At 32.9% G+C, this 22,489-nt stretch overlaps 1 protein-coding gene across 1 annotated transcript in view; it reads right to left on the bottom strand.

Annotated features, from left to right (window-relative positions):
- The window catches only part of LOC149781874 (forkhead-associated domain-containing protein 1-like), a 106,661-nt gene that overhangs the window by 64,198 nt on the left and 19,974 nt on the right, over positions 1–22,489 (bottom strand). Inside the window, exons 4-5 of the mRNA XM_089936066.1 lie at positions 16,253–16,368; positions 13,818–14,060 (exon numbers count right to left, since the gene is read on the bottom strand). Coding sequence (XP_089792192.1) covers positions 13,818–14,060; positions 16,253–16,368 — 359 coding nt within the window. The remainder of the gene's footprint in view (positions 1–13,817; positions 14,061–16,252; positions 16,369–22,489) is intronic.

Genomic DNA, 22,489 nt, shown 5'->3' with positions numbered 1-22,489 from the left:
ACACAGTCAACTCAAGCTGCAAACAACAAAAATCCTAATCTGCTAAAGCAAAATGTGCCTGCAGATCAGGGTCTATGCTGTTTGTTCTACTGATTATTCCAAACAAGCTAGCTAAACAGACCCAGATCTGCTGGTCCATTATGCAATGGCACATCTGGGTCTGTGCAGTAGAACTAATCTTACAAGTGAATATATATATATATATATATATATATATATATATATATATATATATATATATAATATGTATTGTAAAATTGTAAACAATTATAATAACACATTCACACTGGGTAGCTTAATGATGCATATTAGTCCACCACAATACAATTCAAGGCTTATGGTCACTGTCTTATGTCCTGATCAGAACTATAAAATAGTTTTATGGTAGCTGTAGTTAGATATGACCCTACAGATGCAACAATCCTCATTTAATCAGGCGCTACTGTCAAATTCAACATGATTTGCAAACACAGTCTGCTTATAAATATATAAAAAAGAGCATTTAGGAAAAAAGTCAACTTCTCATAAACCCAAGCAAAATGTTGATTGCGAGACCTACTGTTTCAAAAATGGTACATGACTAGAAGTCGGTCCTGACATTGGAGACTGCACAACCTAGCCGAGAAAAGTCATTTGACAACATGGTAATAATATTATTGCCTTTTCAGGATAAGACTAATCAATACAGTTTGTGTTAAAAGAGGGAAGAAAAAAGCAAAGACAAAAGGAACTTCTTTTTTGACACTTTTCTAGCCATATCACATGCTATAGATGTTGCATAGAGTACTATTCACCATGGGGCATTTACTATGCTAGTGACATGATGTGTACCTTTTTTAAGACATGACTAATTTTCTCTATGCATGCAATAACATATACCTCAATACTAGTGACTGACTTGTCAACTTGACCCTGATGCTCATCATCACAGTGTGGTCAGATAATGCATCTTTACTACATGTACCGTATGTACTTGCTTATAAGTTGTGTCCAACTGCAGACACATATACTCTGATCCCTCATCACATAATGTTTTGGCAGATATGGGTCTATATGGTTTTGTTCAACTGAATACTCATGACAAACTACATAGATCCAGATCTGCTAACACATTATGCAAATGAAAATCTGGTTATGTACAGTCTAGAGTCATGACTACTATGGATTCTAACTCTTATTTGTTAAATCCATTCTATAATCAAGTAAATCCATTCTACAATCAAGTAAATCAATGTGGAATTCAATTCAAGTTAATGTATCATCTGGAACTTTTCATAATCAACCAATGCACACAATTATTTTTTTAAATTTTAGATTTTTCTATAAGTAAACCTTTCCTTATTAAAAGTTTTCAAATTTTTGTACTTTAAAAATCAACTAAAAATTAAAATTAATTTTCTTACTTATAATTATTTATAAGTGGGTAAAAAGTGTACATTTACTAATATTTGTCTATGATTGTAGGTTATATATTAAGATCATTATTATTTGGAAGCAAATGTTTGTGACTTTTTGAACTAGAAGACTCCAGAAACCTATTTGGTTTAGATTTTGATGGAAAATTCCATTAAGATGACAGGGGCCCTGAGTGGCCGAGTGGTCTAAAGCGCTCTTCATTATGGATCACTGCCATCTCACCTCTGTCTGCGGCAGTTCAAGTCTAAGATTCAGCCAATGTGGGTATGTGAGAAAGCTTGCCAGTAGCTTCTCGTGGGTCGGTGGTTCTTTCCGGGATTTTCTCAGGTTCTTCCTCCACCATTAATATTGGTCGCCATGTATAGCCTATCATGTGCTGCAAAATGGCATTAAACCCCACAACAACAACAACAACCATTAAGATGACAGCATTGCTGGATAATGATTATTGTGACATAGGTCAGGTGGAGAGGCATATAAAGTTATTTACATCTAATTTACTCATTCCATACCTTAGCAAAAGTCATAGTGCAATCATGTTGTGTTCAGTTGAGAGGATTTAATTTATTTAAATTATTCGTTGGAATTACAAAAAGCTTTCTGACTCAGGGGTTAAATTATCATCTTAGAATTATTAAGGACATTTTGGTTATAACATTGTGATCCATCAAAACTGTTAACACATTAACACTATTCAAGACTACTGGCACATAAGCACATTCAATATCGGAATTCATTTGAAACACGACTAGAATTCATATGGAATACCCTATATGTCTTGATCTGTGATAGAACTTTTAGAACTATTTGGGATTTAACTCACAATAATGTATGTTCTTTTAAATTTTCACTTTGTGTTCAAGGAAAATAAATTATTTGTTGAATTTTACAATACTTGTTGGTCTTTGCTCTTTTCTGTTACTTAGTTCAAGACCAGTCATAACACTAGCATAGGACAACAATGACCAACTTCTTGAAAAGGTCTCACTTGCATAGAATGAAAACTTATGCCTCTGATAAGAAAACAAATTTGCCAATTTTTTAAATGTCATTAAACCACATCCAACAATCTCTGCAAAGTGGAATAAATTAACAGAAAGTGTCCATTACTATTGAATTACATTATTCCTGATAAGATCACATGTGAGGACATTATCATAACAAAGAATACACTAGACAAGGATTTAAATGCTTGAGAATCTTGTGCTTTTTGTGTTCACTGATGATTTCTAATTAGTGGGGCCCTGTTTATAGAATAAAGATTTATTTTTGAAATATTACAATGAACAAACAACTTTTCTTCTATAGCAATGTATACACATTGTGAATTAAGTATTTCCATTACTACATCATATTATGAAAAAGAACTTGGTGATTTGTCACAGACTGAAACATTTTTCTTTGATATGAAAATGGACCACTATAAATAGCTGATTTACAGAAAATATAGCCATGTGGATAGTCATGAAAATGAGTTTTGGGTAATTCAAAAATCATATAGCTACTGGGCATGATTACAGACTTAGTCTTTTATGAACATATCAAACTACAAAACTGTTATCGGATCATCTATATAAATTCTCTTAAAATCAGACCTTTTTGTGAACTGATGGTGGCAGTTGTGAGCAAACTTTGACATAGGCACGTTTCTATCAAATTACAAATAAAAACATTATTGCTGTAACATTTAAGCAAAAACGTGTTAGATGGAGCTTAGGTTATAATTAATGAAGGTTAATTGTTTTCAAGTCTGTTTGGCCAACAGAAAAATGTTTACACAGCTATGATATATTGGATCCATGAATACGTGCAAAGAAGTTTTCATTCAAATTTTATTTCAGATACCATATGGAACTGTAATAACTAAAACATATCAGAATTGCCTTTTAATAACCAAGAAACAAGATCAACCATTTGACTGATAATTCAATGTAAACAAAACTGGAAGAAAGACACTTTAATTGATGGTATTTCTTAGCAACTGCAAAGTCATGGAAGGTTTCTTATCAGTGAATATATATATATTTTTTAAACTGTTAAAAATGTCTGGAACAAAGGGTATAATATAAATTTCATGATGTATCAATTTCATGATGTTTATGTATGACATTTTACCCCCAAAATATTGTAATTAATATAAACAGATCTAAAACAAATACCGTAATGTACAAAAGTCAATCGCAGTGAGAATTCACAATTTCTATTGATATGCACAATGCAAGGGATAACATATGAAACACAAAAATAGAAACAGTGGAAACTGATGTGAGTAATATGTGCAATCAAGATTTGAAAATGTGAAATATATTTGAAGAATGTACAGAAACTTAAGTAAAGTGTAAATTTAATCAAAACAAAAATGTGCACTAATGGGTCACTGGTTGTAAAATAAAAATAAAATTACTGTGAGGTTTATGTATGGGCTAAAAAAAGCCAGACTGGTTCACCTCAGTCTCAATTTCAACAGTGACTTTTTCAGAATCATCAAGGTCCCCTTCTGCTTCAACAGTCTGAAATAAAAAGGGCCAAACAATTTGGCACTGAGTTGCTGATAGTCATGATTATGGTACCAGCTTCTCCATTATGATCACCTGTTTAATCCAATCTGCAAAATTTATATTTTGTTGATTTAACTAGTCAACGTGCATAACAACAAGTGTCACATGACTTGCCAGACAATCTGTAACCTTAACATATGGGTTCTGCAAAGTCTTAAGTTTCTAGTCAGATTATAACCACAATCCAGTGTTATATAAAATCTCAGTTTCTAAATTATCTGAAATCATGCTAAGAAAGTCAGGAAATAAAACATATTACACCTTCAATAAATTAATCTCTCCAAATGCAAAATGCACTATAATTTCCTAATTGTATTTACCAATGAAGTTGAAGCTGCAGAAGTTATAAGGATAACATCTGAGTAAATAACCTCTTCAAATGATCAAATGTCATGATATGCTACTAGGTGAATACAAAGGATGATAATAATGGTAAAATGATGAATACAACTTCTGAAAGCATAAAGCATTAGTTTATACATCTCATGTAGTGAAGAACACATGCAAATTTCAGGAACAGTCTTCAGGAAGTCATTTTTTTAAAATCCTGGACACTGTCCACACACACACACAGACACACACACACACACACACACACACACACACAAGCACAAGCACACGCACACACACACACACAAAATAAATCAGGAAATTCTTCATCATATTCTCACTTTTACCATTTGAGTCATGGAGTCCTCTATATGCTTAGGAAGGGATAAAAATGTTTGTTTTCGACATATCATTGGAAACTAAGGTGATGCTTGTGTTATAATTAAGTAAAGTTGCGAGATATCAACCCTCTGCATATTCTTTGCTTCCAAAAATTATTTCAACATACTGTCACAGCTATGAACAATGAAGAACATGCTGTCACAGAAATGAAAAATGAAGAAAGGATATTAAATCAAGATAAATGCGGCCACTAATTGTAATGGGGTCATTCAGACAGCTACTGTGGTGGATGGTTGGAGATATCTGAACAGCAAAGGAAATGATGAATAAAACCTCTCTCTCATTATAATGCAGTAGTATGGATCCATTATAATCCAGTAGTATGGATCCATTATAATTCAGTAGTATGGATCCATTATAATGCAGTAGTATGGATCCATTATAATGCAGTAGTATGGATCCATTATAATGCAGTAGTTAGGATCCATTGTAATGCAGTAGTATGGATCCATTATAATGCAGTAGTATGGATCCATTATAATCCAGTAGTATGGATCCATTATAATCCAGTAGTATGGATCCATTATAATTCAGTAGTATGGATCCATTATAATGCAGTAGTATGGATCCATTATAATCCAGTAGTATGGATCCATTATAATTCAGTAGTATGGATCCATTATAATGCAGTAGTATGGATCCATTATTATGCAGTAGTATGGATCCATTATAATGCAGTAGTTAGGATCCATTATAATGCAGTAGTATGGATCCATTATAATGCAGTAGTATGGATCCATTATAACCCAGTGGTATGGATCCATCATAATTCAGTAGTATGGATCCATTATAATGCGGTAGTATGGATCCATTATAATGCAGTAGTATGGATCCGTAATGGCTGACTGCATTATGTAGAGAGCTTTAAGATATAGTGACTGAAACTTTTATGAATGTGTGCATGTGTGTGTATGATAAACAAAATGCCTGTCAAATATCGTTTTTGTTTATGTAATTTAAATTTTTTCCCTTCATGGAATCTGTGCATCTGATTTTGTCAAAAATAATGATTTAAAAATGAAATAAAGATATAATTCTATCCTATGCTTCATGTTGTTTTCTCAAACCAAAAGTCATAATCTTGATAAGCCAATTCAAGTACATGGTTTTCACATAAATGTTTCATCAAATGCATGTCAAAATTTCTAAACTTTAATAAAAAATATTTGGGTTAATGGGTCCATAGCATAATGTTATATCCTAATCACACAATAATTAAGGACATTATAATGCGGATGAGCAATAAAATTAAATTAATAGTCAAAATGAGTTCAGTTTTATAAATTTACTGGTAATATATGTAATTCATACAAAAAGTTCAAAAATTTTCATCAGCTAAAATAACATTCTTAGAAATACTGATTGGTATGTGCTACATTATATGTTTGTTACTCTCTTATTCAGAGAAATATTCAAATGACTTGACATATAAACTTGCTTTTAAGTTGAATCAAACTGCAAACAACAACGACTCTTATCTGCCATAGCATAATGCAGCTGCAGATTAGGATCTGTGTTGTTTGTTCTACTGATTACTCCCAACAAACTGCACAGACCCACATCAGCCAGCGCATTATGCAACAGCAGATCTGGGTCTGTGCAGTTTGCAGTTGTATGCAACTTATAAGTGAGTATATAGTGTAAAACATATTATATAGTGCATGAAAAGCCTTAAAAATAATGGGCTTCCTAATGATTATCCAATAAATTTAAATAACGTCCTTTACCTGTAAAGTTCAATATGAACTCCAATGTTATGTTTCAATACCACGTCAGAACTCTAGAATGACTGGTCAAAAGCTAGACAAGGGTTGTACTACTGTCAAATAATGCACCAGCTGATCTGGGTCTATGCAGCTCATCAGGAGTAATTAGTAGAACAAACACTGATCCTGACTGGCCAGTGCATTATGGGATTGTAGATCAGGGTTTATAATGGTAGCAGTTTGACCTGACTTATGAGCAAGTATAGAAGTTTAATAACTCCTAACAGAATAAAATAACAAAAATTCTTTAAATTCCACAGCATTCAAAAGATCTTTTTAATGGAGGTGTATTTAAACCTAAACCAAAGCAAGAGAAAAGACTTGTCAGGGACAACAACCATTCACATTACCAGTAAGGCCGAGTTTCCTTCATGCCCACGAAAAGTCCTTGGATCACTCACAAACTATATAGGATAAGAAATTATGTGTATTTATCCAGTAACCAGAAAGCAAGTGTTTGCTAGCTGGAATTGATTAAAGTATAAACTTCACGGAGATTATTTTTTAAAAAGAGCATAAAGTTCATAAAAATCATTTAACAACAGAAGGAACCATAAAGACACAGATTGCATCCATGAACCTAAGACATTCTGAATTCATTTATTTTTTATCATATCAAACTTTGCCATGTTTCCAAAAATGATGCAGTTATAATGGTATTTAAAAATCAGGAAGGGTGTTCTAATATTTTCAAAATGAGGATAATGTTTTGTTGTGTCATAAATTCATGATTTGTAAGCAATCAGGGATCTACAAAAGTTGGTAATTCACAGAAACAGTGAATTCTCAGTACATTTAGAAAAGGGAAATCCATTAAAGTTATGCAGTGTTTTAGAAACTTTTTGCAGCAACCAGCCAAATTAGTAAACATATGACGTTGCTCCTGATGCTATAATTAAGAAGATATCTCTAGAACTTTGTTAAAGTTAATTCTGTGCTTGTCACATGATATGCAGTGATAGTTAAATGCAAAATAATTCATTTTCATCTCACCAACAGCTCATGACCAAAAGCTGAAAACTGTACCCAAAAGGTGTTCTAACAGTATGGCCCATGATATAGCTTCTACCTAAAAACTGAGGACTGTACCAAAAGGGTGTCTCTAATAGTATGGCTCATGATATAGATTCTGCCTAAAAAGCGAGGACTGTACCAAAAGGGTGCCTCTAATAGTATGGCCCATGATATAGCTTCCACCTAAAAAGCAAGGACTGTACCAAAAGGTTGCCTCTAATAGTATGGCCCATGATATAGCTTCTACCTAAAAAGCAAGGACTGTACCAAAAGGGTGTCTCTAATAGTATGGCCCATGCTAGTTTTTACTCAGAAACTGAATATGGCTCATGCTAAAGCTTTACCAAATTGAGCAGAATTTTATTTATGAACAAAAGTTCTGTTTAATGTATAAAAATGTTTTATAAGATGCCAAGCATTTTATATGCTGGGTGTATTATGTACAATGAAATCCCTTAATTCACAAGATTAAAAACAAAACTGGTCATGGTTGGCAAAATTTGCCTGCAATAGCCTGTTCCAAGCCTTAACTTCAATACATGTTTGAACAATGCTCAAAAAACTAATTCAAGGGATATTACATTTTTGGCATTTTTGGACAAAGTTTTCCAGATTATATTAGCATGCTGTCAGCTATATTATGTATTCAAATTTACTTAAATATTGTGTTCACATGGAGTCACATCTTCTCTTAGGTCAATGTATTTACATTTACTTGTATCTTGTTATGGGATGGATCCAACTATAAAGTGCATTCAGATTTACTTATATCATGTGTTAGCAATGGAGCCACCAATAATGTGTATTCCGATTTTCTTACATCCTGTGTTAGCATGGAACAAACTAAAATGTGTATTCCGATTTACTTCCTGTGTTAGAATGGAGCCAACTGTGTGTATTCAGATTTACATATATCCTGTGTTAGCATGGAGCCACCTATAATGTGTATTCAGAGTTACTTACATACTGTGTTAGCATGAAGCCATTTAATAATGTGTATTCAGATTTACTTATATCCTGTGTTAGCATAGAGCCAACTATAATGTGGATTCAGATTTACTTTCATCTTGTGTCAGCATGGAGCCAAATATAACAAACATGTATTCAGATTTACTTACATTCTGTGTTAGAATGGAGCCACCTATAATGTGTATTCAGATTTACTTACATTCTGTGTTAGAATGGAGCCACCTATAATGTGTATTCAGATTTACTTACATTCTGTGTTAGAATGGAGCCACATATAATGTGATTTCATATTTACTTATATTCTGTGTTAGAATGAAGCCACATATAATGTGATTTCATATTTACTTATATTCTGTGTTAGAATGAAGCCACCTATAATGTGTATTTAGATTTACTTACATCCTGTGTTACAATGGATCCAGCTATAATGTGTATTTATATTTACTTACATTCTGTGTTAGCATGGAGCCACTTCTAATATGTATTCAGATTTACTTTCATCTTGTGTTAGTGTGAAGCCAAATATAACAAACATGTATTCAGATTTACCTACATTCTGTGTTAGAATAGAGCCACCTATAATGTGATTTCAGATTTACTTTCATCTCGTGTTAGTGTGGAGCCAAATATAACAAACATGTATTCAGATTTACCTACATTCTGTGTTAGAATGGAGCCACCTATAATGTGATTTCAGATTTACTTTCATCTTGTGTTAGTGTGGAGCCAAATATAACAAACATGTATTCAGATTTACCTACATTCTGTGTTAGAATGGACCCACCTATAATGTGTATTCATATTTACTTACATTCTGTGCTAGCATGGACCCACTTATAATGTGTATTCATATTTACTTACATCATGTGTTAAAATGTAGCCAACTATAATGTGTATTCTGATTTACTTACATCCTGTGTTAGAATGGAGCCAACTATAACGTGTATTCAGATTTACTTACATCATGTGTTAGCATGGAGCTAAGTATAATGTGTATTCAGATTTACTTATATCATGTGTTAGCATGGGCCCACTTATGTGTATTCAGATTTACTTACATCCTGTGTTAAAATGGAGCCAACTATAATCTGTATTCAGATTTACTTATATCATGTGTTAGCATGGATCCACTTATAATGTGTATTCAGATTTACTTATATCATGTGTTAGCATGGACCCACTTATAATGTGTATTCATATTTACTTACATTCTGTGTTAGCACGGACCCACCTATAATGTGTATTCAGATTTACTTACATCATGTGTTAAAATGTAGCCAACTATAATGTGTATTCAGATTTACTTACATCATGTGTTAGAATGGAGCCACTTATAATGTGTATTCAGATTTACTTACATCATGTGTTAAAATGTAGCCAACTATAATGTGTATTCAGATTTACTAACATCATGTACTAGCATGGAGCTAAGTATAATGTGTATTCAGATTTACTTATATCATGTGTTAGCATGGGCCCACTTATAATGTGTATTCGGATTTACTTACATCCTGTGTTAGAATGGAGCTAACTATGCTATATATCCTGAATTTTGAATCAGCATGGTGACAACTATCTATATGGGTCTACTTATGTCTTCATTAGAATGGGACCAACTGAACTATCTATACAGGTTTACTTATTAATGTCTTGTGTTAGCATGGAGCCAACTATACTATCTATTCATATTTACTAACTTGTGTCTTGTGTTTGAGTCTGTGGTTTTGTCTTGCACTGAGAAATGGGATTAAACCCAAAACAACATGTTTTGTGTTAGTGTGGGCTAACTATAGTATGGTATCTATTCAGATTCGCTTTCTTACATTGGTGATTATGTTGTTACAGATTTTATGACTATTGAAAATGCCATTAAGGCAATGATATAAACTAAATCTACCAAAATATAACCAAAATACATGTCTGACCCAGCAAATCTGAAGACACAATACAGTAACCTACTAAATTTAAAGAGCTGCAGTGACTCAGTTGCCCAGGCATTGGACTCGTGACCAAAAGGGTACATGTTTTAATTCCCACTATTAGACCATCCAGATTAGTTACAGTGGTGTGTCCCTGAGCAAGGCAGTTTACCATACATGCCTTGGCTGCATATAGCCTAATATGTGTTGCTATGCTGTAAGACACAACACCAATCCTATATATTTGACTTAACAAACCTACAGCTGGCAATATTTACATTACAAAATACATATAATTAGTATATGCCATCTTAATGACCAAGAAATATACTTTCAGCTTTAGAAACTACTATGTATGTCCTGACTAAAGTGAGATCATATTAAATCTATGTAACTGACCACATTTTGACAGTGCAATAACAGCTTTCATTTAATAACATTATATAGCAAAGTAACTAATATTGGTGAGATGAAAATAATGTTTAGCAATTAACCCATACTGTACGGTGTTACAGATATGTATGTACAATAATATCATGCAATATGAATTAACAAAGTATGATATTTAGTGTTTTACATGCAAGTATCACAAGGGTTGGAAAAATATCTTGTCAAGTAACCATAAACAAGTTAAGCATTTTTATTTTACTTGCCTAGAGTTTTACATATATTTGATGGAAAAAGTTTGATTTATACTCAATTTTATTTAAAAGGAATTTCTAGACAATTGCAAAACATTTTGATTTTTCCAGTCCCAATGATTTCATGCTGTATTAATAACTTTTCGCTTATAAAATTAGAAGCATTTATATTATTTATAATAACATGAAAATAATTAAATAGAATGTGTAACATTTACACACTTTTAATTAAACACAACCCTGTTAGATAAAAGCTTATTATAATACTTTTTTTTGTCCATTCCATGCAGTAATTGTTAAATTTCGTCTTAGTACCCAATTTGATCAACCATGCATATTTTAATACCTCAACTTCACTTATATCAAATACATCTTCCTTTTCGGTTTGGTCTTTCTCTTCAGGAACCTCTTGCTTCTGTAATGTGTGCTGGATGTCAAAATTTTATGGCAAAGATATATCACCAAGCATATATTTTCTTCTCTTGTATGTGCAAAATTTTCAAAACGAATACAAAATCTAAGATTTGAAATGCACATTCTATCAAAACCGCAAATGTAACAAACTTTCTCATTGGCTGACTGTCACAATTTGCAGCAGTAAAATCAATGAATTACTGCTGGAACTTTTAACAACATTTGTGAAATAGCATCATGGAAAACTAGAATTCTTAATGACGGGTGCATCACAAAGGACCCTGCTCAATACAACTTGTTGGGGAAAGCCTAAACAGATTAAGTTCTGTTGAAAAACAAAAGTTTGGAGAATATGCAGGGGCCATAACCCTTCAATAATGATGTAGAATGCTGGTAATTCATAATAAAAAGAGCAGAATAACTTGGGCTGATATTGCAAGATTCTTTAAGGTATGCTGAATCTGAAACCAGAAGTGAATTTGGTTGAAATCTAAATGGTTTGGTGAAGTTATCTTGCAGAAACCAAGTCAGCAATAAAGGCAAATCAGGTCATAGCTTTGTTAACAAGACTTAACCTATAAAACATGTATGTCAATAAGACAATGTTCATATCAAGCCTGCATCAAAATATGCTGAATGGTTTCCACACTATTCTGATTACATGGACCTGATGTATATTGATAGGAAAAGGCCAATAATTCAAGGTTGGATCAGAAAGATGAAACCTTCAAAAGGGCACATCTACATGTTAAAGGCAATTCACTTATCAAACAGCATCCAATTATATTTAAGGGTTCCATAGCAATGCTGCTTACAAGCAGCATCCTATGTGAAGAGATCAAGCTAACTGTCAGGACCCATAACTCTATGCAAAACTGAGTTGATGAGGCAAAACCCATACAAGGTACATCTTGTGCTATGAGGCAATGTACACAACAATCTGCATAAGAATATGTTAAATGTTTCCTGTGAATGCTGCTTATAATGACCTACTGGAGATATGTAATACTGATGGGAAAAAGGCAATAACGTCATCATAATCAGATCTGAAAAGACAGGTATCATATATTATATGAAATTCACCTCCCAAATGGCATCCAATTATGTTTAGTTCTTGCAGAGCTATACTGCTTACAAGCAATACCCCAGGTGAAAGTTATGTTCAAAGTCAACTACCATAACTCCGTCAAAAATTAAGTTGGTATTCATAGTCAAGGGTCATTTCTCTTTCAAAAACTGGGTTGATGAGACAAAGCCCATAATGGCACATTTTCATCTGTTAGATGATGTACACACCAAATTGCATCAGAACAGGTTGAATGATTCATGAGCCACAATGAGTTCTGCTAGTTACAAAGGATCTATAACTGTGGAGATGTAAGATTAATTAGAAAGGGGCAATAACTCCACCCAAATTGTATCTGAAAAGATGAAACCTGTATGTGGCACACCTGTAAGTAACATGCAATTCAACTACCAAATTGAATTGACTAATGTGTAAAGGTTCAAAACTAAGTTGATTACAAGCAACAGATGGACAGAATGACTGATTGATTAACTGAATGGTGACTGCTATTTGGCATCCACACCTTGATGTTGGGATATAAGTACATTAGTTACATTTTAACAATTTACAGAGTGTGCAAGAATGAATGTAACAGCCTCATGTTTGAGGACTTCAGGACATTACAGATGGATTTACTGTTGCAAAGATCAATTACAATACCTCTGTTGATGTGTCAGCAGCCAAACTCAAATTAGCAAACTAAAACTACATTTAACATACTCAGATACTAAACTACATGAATTTTATTCCCTAAATTAAAATATTTTAATCTTTCCATACTTTTAGTACATGTAACTTGATGGATAATTTACAAAAGCGTTTGATCAAAGGTACAAACATATTTAAAACTTTTCGATCAATTACATAAAAAATATACACATATTGCTCACTGACTAATAATAGAGAATAGCAGGGGGAAAAAAAAAGACTGCTGTGCAAACGTTATGTAATGCAGTTTATATCATCTGTAAAAACTTACACCTTTTATCAAAAACCTAACAAAAATCTTAGAGTCAATTAGTGCAACCAAGCTTAAGACACTTGTGACAGGATATCTTAATCCACAACCTTAATCAAGCGCAATGTGTGCTCAAAAGGATTGATCCTTTACCATTCAATCAATAAATAGTTCACATTATCATTCAGTAAAGAAAGGGTACATGTTAATTGGTATGGTAAATCAATCAGCATAATAATGGCTATGAGATCATGTAAAACAGCATACCATGAATTTTCATCATAAAGTCTGGCATAGCATAGTGAAAATAGTTTTGGAACAGAATAAATTATTGCAGTTATTCCGATATCGACTTTATTATTACCTGCTCTTTCAAAGCAGCTATCTCTGCCTTTTTGGCTGTAAGTTCATCATCAAGTTGAACAAGCTTGTGCGTAATCTCCACATCACTTCTGCCCATGATGAGTGGAGGCTGCTGGGATAGTCGTTGCTGGAGCTCCAAAATCTGCTGCTCAAGCTGCTGAAGTCGTTGCTCTTTATGGAATGAATCCATCTCAACAGTTCTAAGACGATTCACCTCCTCTGACAACTGCAGGATTTTCTGTTCCTGACACATGAAACGGTTGAATTTATTCATATCAAAATCTGGTTTAAATTCCTGTTATTGTCAGGAAATAAAATCAGCATATAGTTTCCATAGTATTCCCCATAATTTTATAAGCCAAAAGGAGCCATTTATGTAAACTGTGCTAAAAAGTAGACAATTAACAGAATATTTAAACTTCGGGAAAAATAACTACAAACAGAAGAGGAAGAGTTGATCATCAACCATATATCGTATGGGAATTGTGCCAAGTCAGCTGATTAGTGAAATATCAATTCTAGGTACAATGTAGTGGCAAAAAATGATACTGACATAAACTTCAGTTTCCACAATTTGACTATCACTTTAAACTAACATCAGAAAGGGGATTGGTGTGTATGTGTGTGAAAATCTGTTAATATTAAACCTGTTTATCTAAAATCAGGTATATCTGATTATTCACACACAACCATTTATTTTAGATTGGACTGCATTTGTCATGACTACTACTTTCATACAGCAATACAATATCTTGTTTAAAAGTAACAGAATGATTATAAATGCACATGATAAAACTTTTTTTGGTGGATTTACACAAAATTCTTGACATTTCAAAATTTTCATAATGAAATACATTTCTAAAATTAATGATTTGGCAACAGGTATATGAACACAAATATTTAATGCTTCATTCCTTCTTTCCCATACTAACTGTTCATTTTAACAATGCTTTTGTCAAATTAAAGTACGGTGGAACACACTCATAATGAATTCATACCAACCATTAAAACATGTAGCTAATAGCGAATTTCACCAAAAGTAAGAAAGCATCGATATTATAATCATTTAATCCTAAATTAGTACTTAGCTACAATAGAGTGGATTATAAATTATTTCCTTTGTTATATTTGCATATTTACCATAATAGTAATAAAATATTGAAATATATCAGTGGTAGAAAATTTATATCACGATGGTTGCAATATCACTTCTATCATCATAAAGATGATATTACTCCTGAACAATTTTTTTCCCCAGTTAGGAAATATATTTGCCCTTATGTGTGTTATGAAAACTTGTTTTTCCATATTTAGACCCATTTCATTTTTTCTCATCTGCCCCTTCTATCTCTCCAACCTTTCCTCTCTTTCTCTTCATCAGAACAAAACAGATCTTAAAATATATTAGGACTGTAATCTAGGTTTATGTAATCAATGTGAAGGCACCATAAAAAATACATAAAAATAAACTCCAAACAACAAAAAATAGGCTCTGAGTATAATAAATTTTAAAACAAAATTGTTTTCTATATTAGTCACACAAATTGTCAGTGACAGAACTTGCATGACCTGTTTTTACAAATGATTTTAGGGAAAAATTATTGTTTACATATAATAATAAAACAGTTTAAGTAGCAATTTTAACTCTTATAACAATCATAATAACATTTGAAAATGATGGAGAAACTGAGGACAGAAGAGTGTTGATTGCAACTGAAATGAAGTAATGACTGAAATTTGGGTGATGCATCTGTTACCAACTTAGACTGCAAGCTTGCCAAGCCAACAGAATTTACATTTGAATGCAGAAATAAAGAAACTAAAGAACCCAAATCGGTAAACTCAAAATCTTTGAAATATTTTAATTAAAGATGTTATGCTTGTAAGTAAGTCTGTCAGTTCTGTATTTTTGCTACAGTAATCCCACCCCAATAATGTTCACTATATTAATCAATGGAAGAAATGTGTTAACAAAGTCAAAATCCTCATCATTTTTGCATTTTTGGACATAATACACAATCTGAACTATTGTGTAGGAGCTAAAACAATTTGTACAAAGACATTTTCCTGAAATTATTGCAAAATTTCAGAACTTCTTTTTAATGAAGTACCCTAGCTGTTAATTGAATGGTCCTAGAATGGAAAAAAAATGCAAATCGACAGTTTGTGCATTAAAAAATGTACAATGAACAAAAAAGCTACTATTTCACTCCTGAAGCAGAAACATTTTGTAATGTCACTCATGGCTTTGCCACTTCTGACAATACAAGTACAATGTTTTCACTTCATTTCCTTACTTGAACTCTGTCTCTTGGGGCCTAAGCAGACATTTGGTATATCCAGACATTTGGTATATCCATACATTTGGTATATCCATACATTTGGTACATCCATAAATTTGTAATATTAGGATGATTGTGTTCATAAAATGGATACCTTTTCCTGCAGAAGTGAGATATCAACGTGTTGGGCAGGTGCTGGACCTGTGCTGGAAACTGTCTGTGGTGCAGTAATCATTTTGACATTGGTGGCACCAATCCAACCATTACTACCTGAAAAACAGTTCAAACAGAACATGACCACTTTGCTAATACAGACTTTGTGTTTTCCTAAGCTATATGGCATTATAACCTTAGCTGTTAATCTGTTTTGTCACATTAAGGCAGTAGACTGTGAACATAACAATCTCTAAGATGTCACCAAAATATCTTCATTGAAAAAGATTCTTTCAAGAAACTGGAGAAATACTTTGAAAATAGACTTAAATGTACTTAAAATAGTCCTTTACTTTGGCGTATCTGCAAATGTTTGCTAAAACCCAAGTCATCGTAAATGTGTTCAACTGTAAATTGTTTGGTGTAATATGGGATTACAACATGCTTTAAGTATGTTTTTGAAATGAGTTTTGACAAAACATTAGAACTCCAAGCAATAAATAATGCTGGGATGTACATAATTTTTCATAGCACAAATTGTTTAATTAAAAAACAAATACTGTACCAATTTAGTGATTTAATAGTCCTTTATGTGAGCTTTAGCCTGGTCAATTTGAAGATTAGTCTCAATACCTTGACCTTAGTCAAAGTATGCAGTCTTGTAAGAAATTAATGTGCAGAAACCATTATTTTCTTGTTGACTTACTATCACTGTGACTTCTAACTTTCTGACCCAAGAGTTTACATATTTCTTTATTACTTGAGTCTACAGGTTTCTTTACAAGCTGTCCACAAAGTCTAATCAAGGAAATTACTTTTACACAAAACCCATTTTTCTTTTAGCCACAATGACCTTGACCTTTGACCTTCTGACTCCAAAGTTAACAGGCCTCTTCCATACCTTAATTACATGTCCTACACACAGTTTGGTTACAGTATGTGTCTAGAACATAAATTAGCATGCAAAAACCATTTATCATCTCTCAGTTAAAGTGGTTCTTACCTTTTACAATTTGATCCCAAAATCAATATATTTTTTCTTACTCAATCATCAAAACATTTTGGTGAAGGTACATGCTCAATAACTGACATGTTTGTACATTTTTCTCCTTCCAGTCACAGCATCCTCCAGCTTTGACCTCAAATTGATAGTTTTCTTCCTTATGCCAAGAGCAAGCCATCCAAAAATGCTTGGTACAGGTTTTCTAATGCCATTGTGTGGAAACAAAACAATTTCACACCATACATGATGCACAAATGATGCATCCAAAGTGCAGATTTTGGTTGTCAGTGTCTTACATGTAAAATACTGGAATGGTTGTCCAGCTTTGAAAGAAATATCCAATCACAGTCTATAGCATATGTTCACTAAGTGATAGTGCTATTCTCTGTTAGGTGGCATCTGTTTCAGACAGGTCTTTAATGGACGGGAATGCAAAATACATATATAATGCTCAGTAACAAATATCCTGTTGCTATGGTCACTCTGACATTAATTTTGGTTTAAATTCTGTAAACAAGGTTTATTTTATGTTTTAATACAGACTTTCAAAATTCCTATTTCCCATTGCCCAGGTTAAGTTCATTTCACACAGAGAAGTAAAGATCGAAGTAATGATTACCCACTGGAAAGAGATCAAAACTGATTGTGACCCTTTAGGAAACTCACCAACTCTGACACTGTATGTAAAGAATCTGCATGAAGAATGCTGTAATTGCAATTAACAAGGTTTTGCTTGAGATGGAAAAAGATAATCTTGAATGGACATAGGTAATAGAATGTGAAAATTTGACTGGGCAAGTAAAAATCTGAAACTGATTTGCCATGTGGACAAGTTCATAGAGAATGTGAAGGTCTGGAAGAATTAGGTTCCTGTGTTCAGTAGTGTTTCAAAAGATCTCAGGTATTGGTCATAGGGAGAAAAATAAGGTGATGGTGACACAGTGTGTTTATTTTCTATACTACTGCTTTAACTTTGGGAAAGCTGAAGCACAGTAAAATATTCATTCATCACCCAGACCTGCCTCATTTCCATTTTCAAAGAAATATGAGACATACAAGACAGTGCATGTTGATCAAACCAAACATCGACAATTACAATAAAAAATTCTTCCCTTCCCACAGTACTAATTATGTACTTGTATATATTCACACACAGTAGTGTAAAATACAACACACATCAATGTGCAGGAGTGCTCTTCAATATATATATATATATATATATATATATATATATATATATATATATATATATATATATATAAAACAGACAAAACCCCATAGTTACATTTGAGTGCCTTCAAACATGTTACAGTTCAACCATACACAAATCATCCAAAATGGTTCTTCATGCAATAAAACCATATCCAGAGTATAGATACCCACAGGCCAAGTTTTATCATATAATAACAATGTTCTAAAGTACTGCTGTGGGGAAACAAAAATTGCAATGCAATCATTGACAGCAAAGTAATTTCTGAAACAAATGCATAAATTCAGTAATGATGCCATGATGTAATGAGCCTAGTTTTATCCACTTTAACAATATTCAGTACAGTACTTGCTCACTATGACTCTGATAACATTAAAAGTGAGGTCACCTTATACTGGAGTTACTCAATATAACAAGAATCCATTAAAGGAAACCACACTATACTGTTCAAAAATAATCTCCAGTAATCCAAGATAAGCCAATTTTATCTTTTTAACTGAGGAGTAATAATACTATTTTCTTATGTTACTACTACTACTACTACTCCTTCTAATAATGCCTTTATTTTAAAGATGGTGAAACAATTAGTAGCATGGAACTAATCATCCTTTTGAGTTAACATCCTTACAAGATATCAGCAAATGCAGTAGAAAATTCTTGATCGATGCCTTTGACCTTGAATCTGATAGGATGAATAGAAGATCACTGAGTGTGTTTCAGACAAAGTCAAGATACAAATGAATGCTAAGTCTGGCTGAATCTATTATTCTGAAGGAAAAAACAAACAAAGTTACTTAAGTAGTATTATTCAAAGAATTGTTTAGATCTATCCACAAACTGGGTTGCATCATACCTGTTTGTGTTATAATATTCAAAAGCAAACAAAACAACTTATGACACAACCTTTGACCTTGAAATCAATGTCAGAGAGCTAACTACCATCTTGTTCAATGGAATGCAACTAAAGACAAATAATCTGGACAAAATTCACATGTTCAAGTCACAGTGTCCATAACGTCCATGATGTACAAAAATTCAATCAATTCAATCAATGACCTAAGGCTTAATTGCAAGGGCAATCAGGTCTGGTTTTCAAAACTCCTTCACTAATGTTCAGATATGTTGTTGATCAGACCTGTTGAAGCAGTAGCAAGATTTTCAAGATGGCCACCATGACACCATTTTAATTTAGATCCAACTAGACATCTTTTAGTGAAAACATCATGTCACTGGTGGTACTTTATAGTTTCATGTTTTACATAGGGTTAGAATTTTAAAGAAAAAGAATTTACCCTTGTTTCCAAACTGGTTATACTGGCTATTTAAAAAAGACCTTGTATATCTTAGGTATTGTTCAAAGAACCATAAATTATCTTTATTTTGGTGTATGATTGATGGGTGTAATTATAATACAGACTACTGCTTGGCCTTACTCAAGATGTGCATTATTCACAAAAAAAACTGCTAGCTCCACTTGGTCATTTTCACTTCCTGGACTTCAGAAGTTAAAATTGTAAAAAAAAGAGCTGGTAACTTTTTTTTAAAATTTTATATATTTCATAATTCATCCATTGCACTTTCATAAGCTGGTACTGTCTAGTTGGGCAAAATTCATTTTCCCTATTTTAGTAGGTGTTAAAGACAGTGTACTTTAGACTAAATCTGGCTGATGTTTTAGCACAAGGGATTAGTCATTTTAGTCAGCAGTGTGCTGTGATCATGTACAATTTCCAAAAGTACAATATCCAAGGAAATGTCAGCCAGCTTACATCAAGTAGCATATAGATATGCCAAAATTCTCTCCAATGTGCATGTTCCAAATGCAAACAACTTCACCTTACATATGTCACTCTCTCAAAAGGACATAATAACTGGTGAGCCCCATTATGACCACACATTTTTGATAAGTATTAAATAAATGATTTTTCAAGATGGCCACCACTATTGCAATAATAAAATTGTGTTATGCAATGCAAAATGACAAAAAGGGCAATAACAAAAACAACAATCGCAGGAGCAAATTGATTTGTGGGGTGAGGACCATACAATTTGCATTGTTTCATGGGAGTTCATCAAAACTGCAGGAAAATTTGCACTAATGAATTATGTCATGCATTGTTGCAAGACAAAAGGACAATAACTATATATAAAAAAACTGCAGAAGCAAAGAGATTTGGTTATATGGGCATCTTCAAGTGATAACCAAAATATTTACAAAGTTTCATGCCAATCCATCAAAAGCTAATTACACTAACAAGTGCCAGACAGAAGGACAGATGGAAGGAAGGATAGTCAAATGGACCCCATTCTTACTATATACTCTGGCATACGATAAATGGAAGGAATTTCATCAAATAAAATTTGTCTATACAAGAGGAATGTGCACTTCAATTTATATCTCTGATCATTTTATCTCTGACATTTATTTTTATAGTATTTTATTAATTTATTAGGAATGCTACACAAAAAGTATTTCTGAAATATTTTGCCAGGTGAAGGCTGGCTTAATTTCTTGATATATGTTTTTAAACCAGCTTCTGATATTGTGCAAAATCAGTGATATCAGCCTGAAATTCAATAATTATCTTAACTATCAGTTCCCTTAAATGTAACAGAAATCAGGTTTAAAATGTCAAAAATTTGTCTAGTTAAATTGTAAGTTCCATCTCTCTCTCTGTGGGTATATGCATCAGCATACATTTCTAAATACATGGAGATGCTATTGGTATTACAGCTTTAAAGGTCACTAATCATGTTATAGCTCTATATATATATAACTCTCTTTGACTAAATTCAGTTGAAATACAAAATGATTTTATCCAAGTTTATGAAGTCTTAATCAAATCACAGCAAGATATAATCAACTAATATGTTACATAGACATTTACACCTTCAGAAATAAGTGATTGTTCTAAGGTTTATTCCAGAAAATGAAGCATCATTTAGCAAATATAGCACCACAAAATCTACTTGGCTTGTGATAACCATAGATAAATGCAGAAAGAAAACAATATCCACACATCATCAAAACTCAGGCTTGATATTATAATCGAATATACCAACAACCATGTAGGATAAATATGTAACCATGCAACTGTATTGAATAAATTTTGGGTAATACCTCTGTAATTGATATCAGGTGTACGTGTAGAGTGACCTGGAAAATTAAAGCACATTATTGAATGTATATGTAGTGTGTTTCTCCTATCATAAGCTAAGAGGGCTAGTCAGGAACTAGGGGGCTAACCAATTAGTGGAGCTAGTCCGGTGCTCAAAGGGCTAGTGTGGCACTAGGGGGACAGAAAGTAACCAATTAGTGGAGCTAGTCCGCTGCTTAAGGGGCTAGTCTGGCACTAGGCCGATGGGGGCTAACCAATTAGTGGAGCCAATCTGGTGCTCAATTAATTGGCTAGTCTAGCACTAGGTGAGTTAGTGAAGTACTAGGGGCTACAATGGCGATGGGAGGGGCAGGGGGCTAGTCTGGTAATGGAGGCAAATCTGATATTGAGAGGACTAAAGTCTTACACTTGGTTGAATTTTATATACACTTTTCATTGACTATTTTGTTTCCAGGTGGGTTGGTGGGGGTTGGTGAAAGTTAAGAAAATATGAATTATAATTTCTACTAATAAAGAAGAACAAATATCTATAAAATCTTCATATATAACAAAAAAGGATATAAAAGCAATTGTCATTTTTATGATTTATTACAAATCAGATTGCACGAAAGACCACACACAATATAATAGTTTCCATGAATTAATTTTTGACAGTTTGTAACAGACTCTTGTCAACAATTTAAATGAATTCCAAGCTAACAGAAATGAGATCTTTGATATTCTGACTTCAGTAAGAAATTCTGCATTCAAAATGACAAGAACTGCATTTGCTTTTTGCAACATTGCTGATTTTTTTTAATTAAAAACAACCTTTTATCTCTGATTCAAATCTCTGACATTAAATAAAATAGAGTCCAATCTCATTAGCTCAAATATATTCAACTTGAACACTCAACAATGTTTATC

This window comes from Sinohyriopsis cumingii, chromosome 15 (assembly GCF_028554795.1).
Source record: "Sinohyriopsis cumingii isolate HCF-2022 chromosome 15, ASM2855479v2, whole genome shotgun sequence".
NCBI lineage: Eukaryota > Metazoa > Mollusca > Bivalvia > Unionida > Unionidae > Sinohyriopsis > Sinohyriopsis cumingii.
The sequence above is the reverse complement of the archived record's forward strand: the minus strand, read 5'-3'. Positions and strand labels throughout refer to the sequence as shown.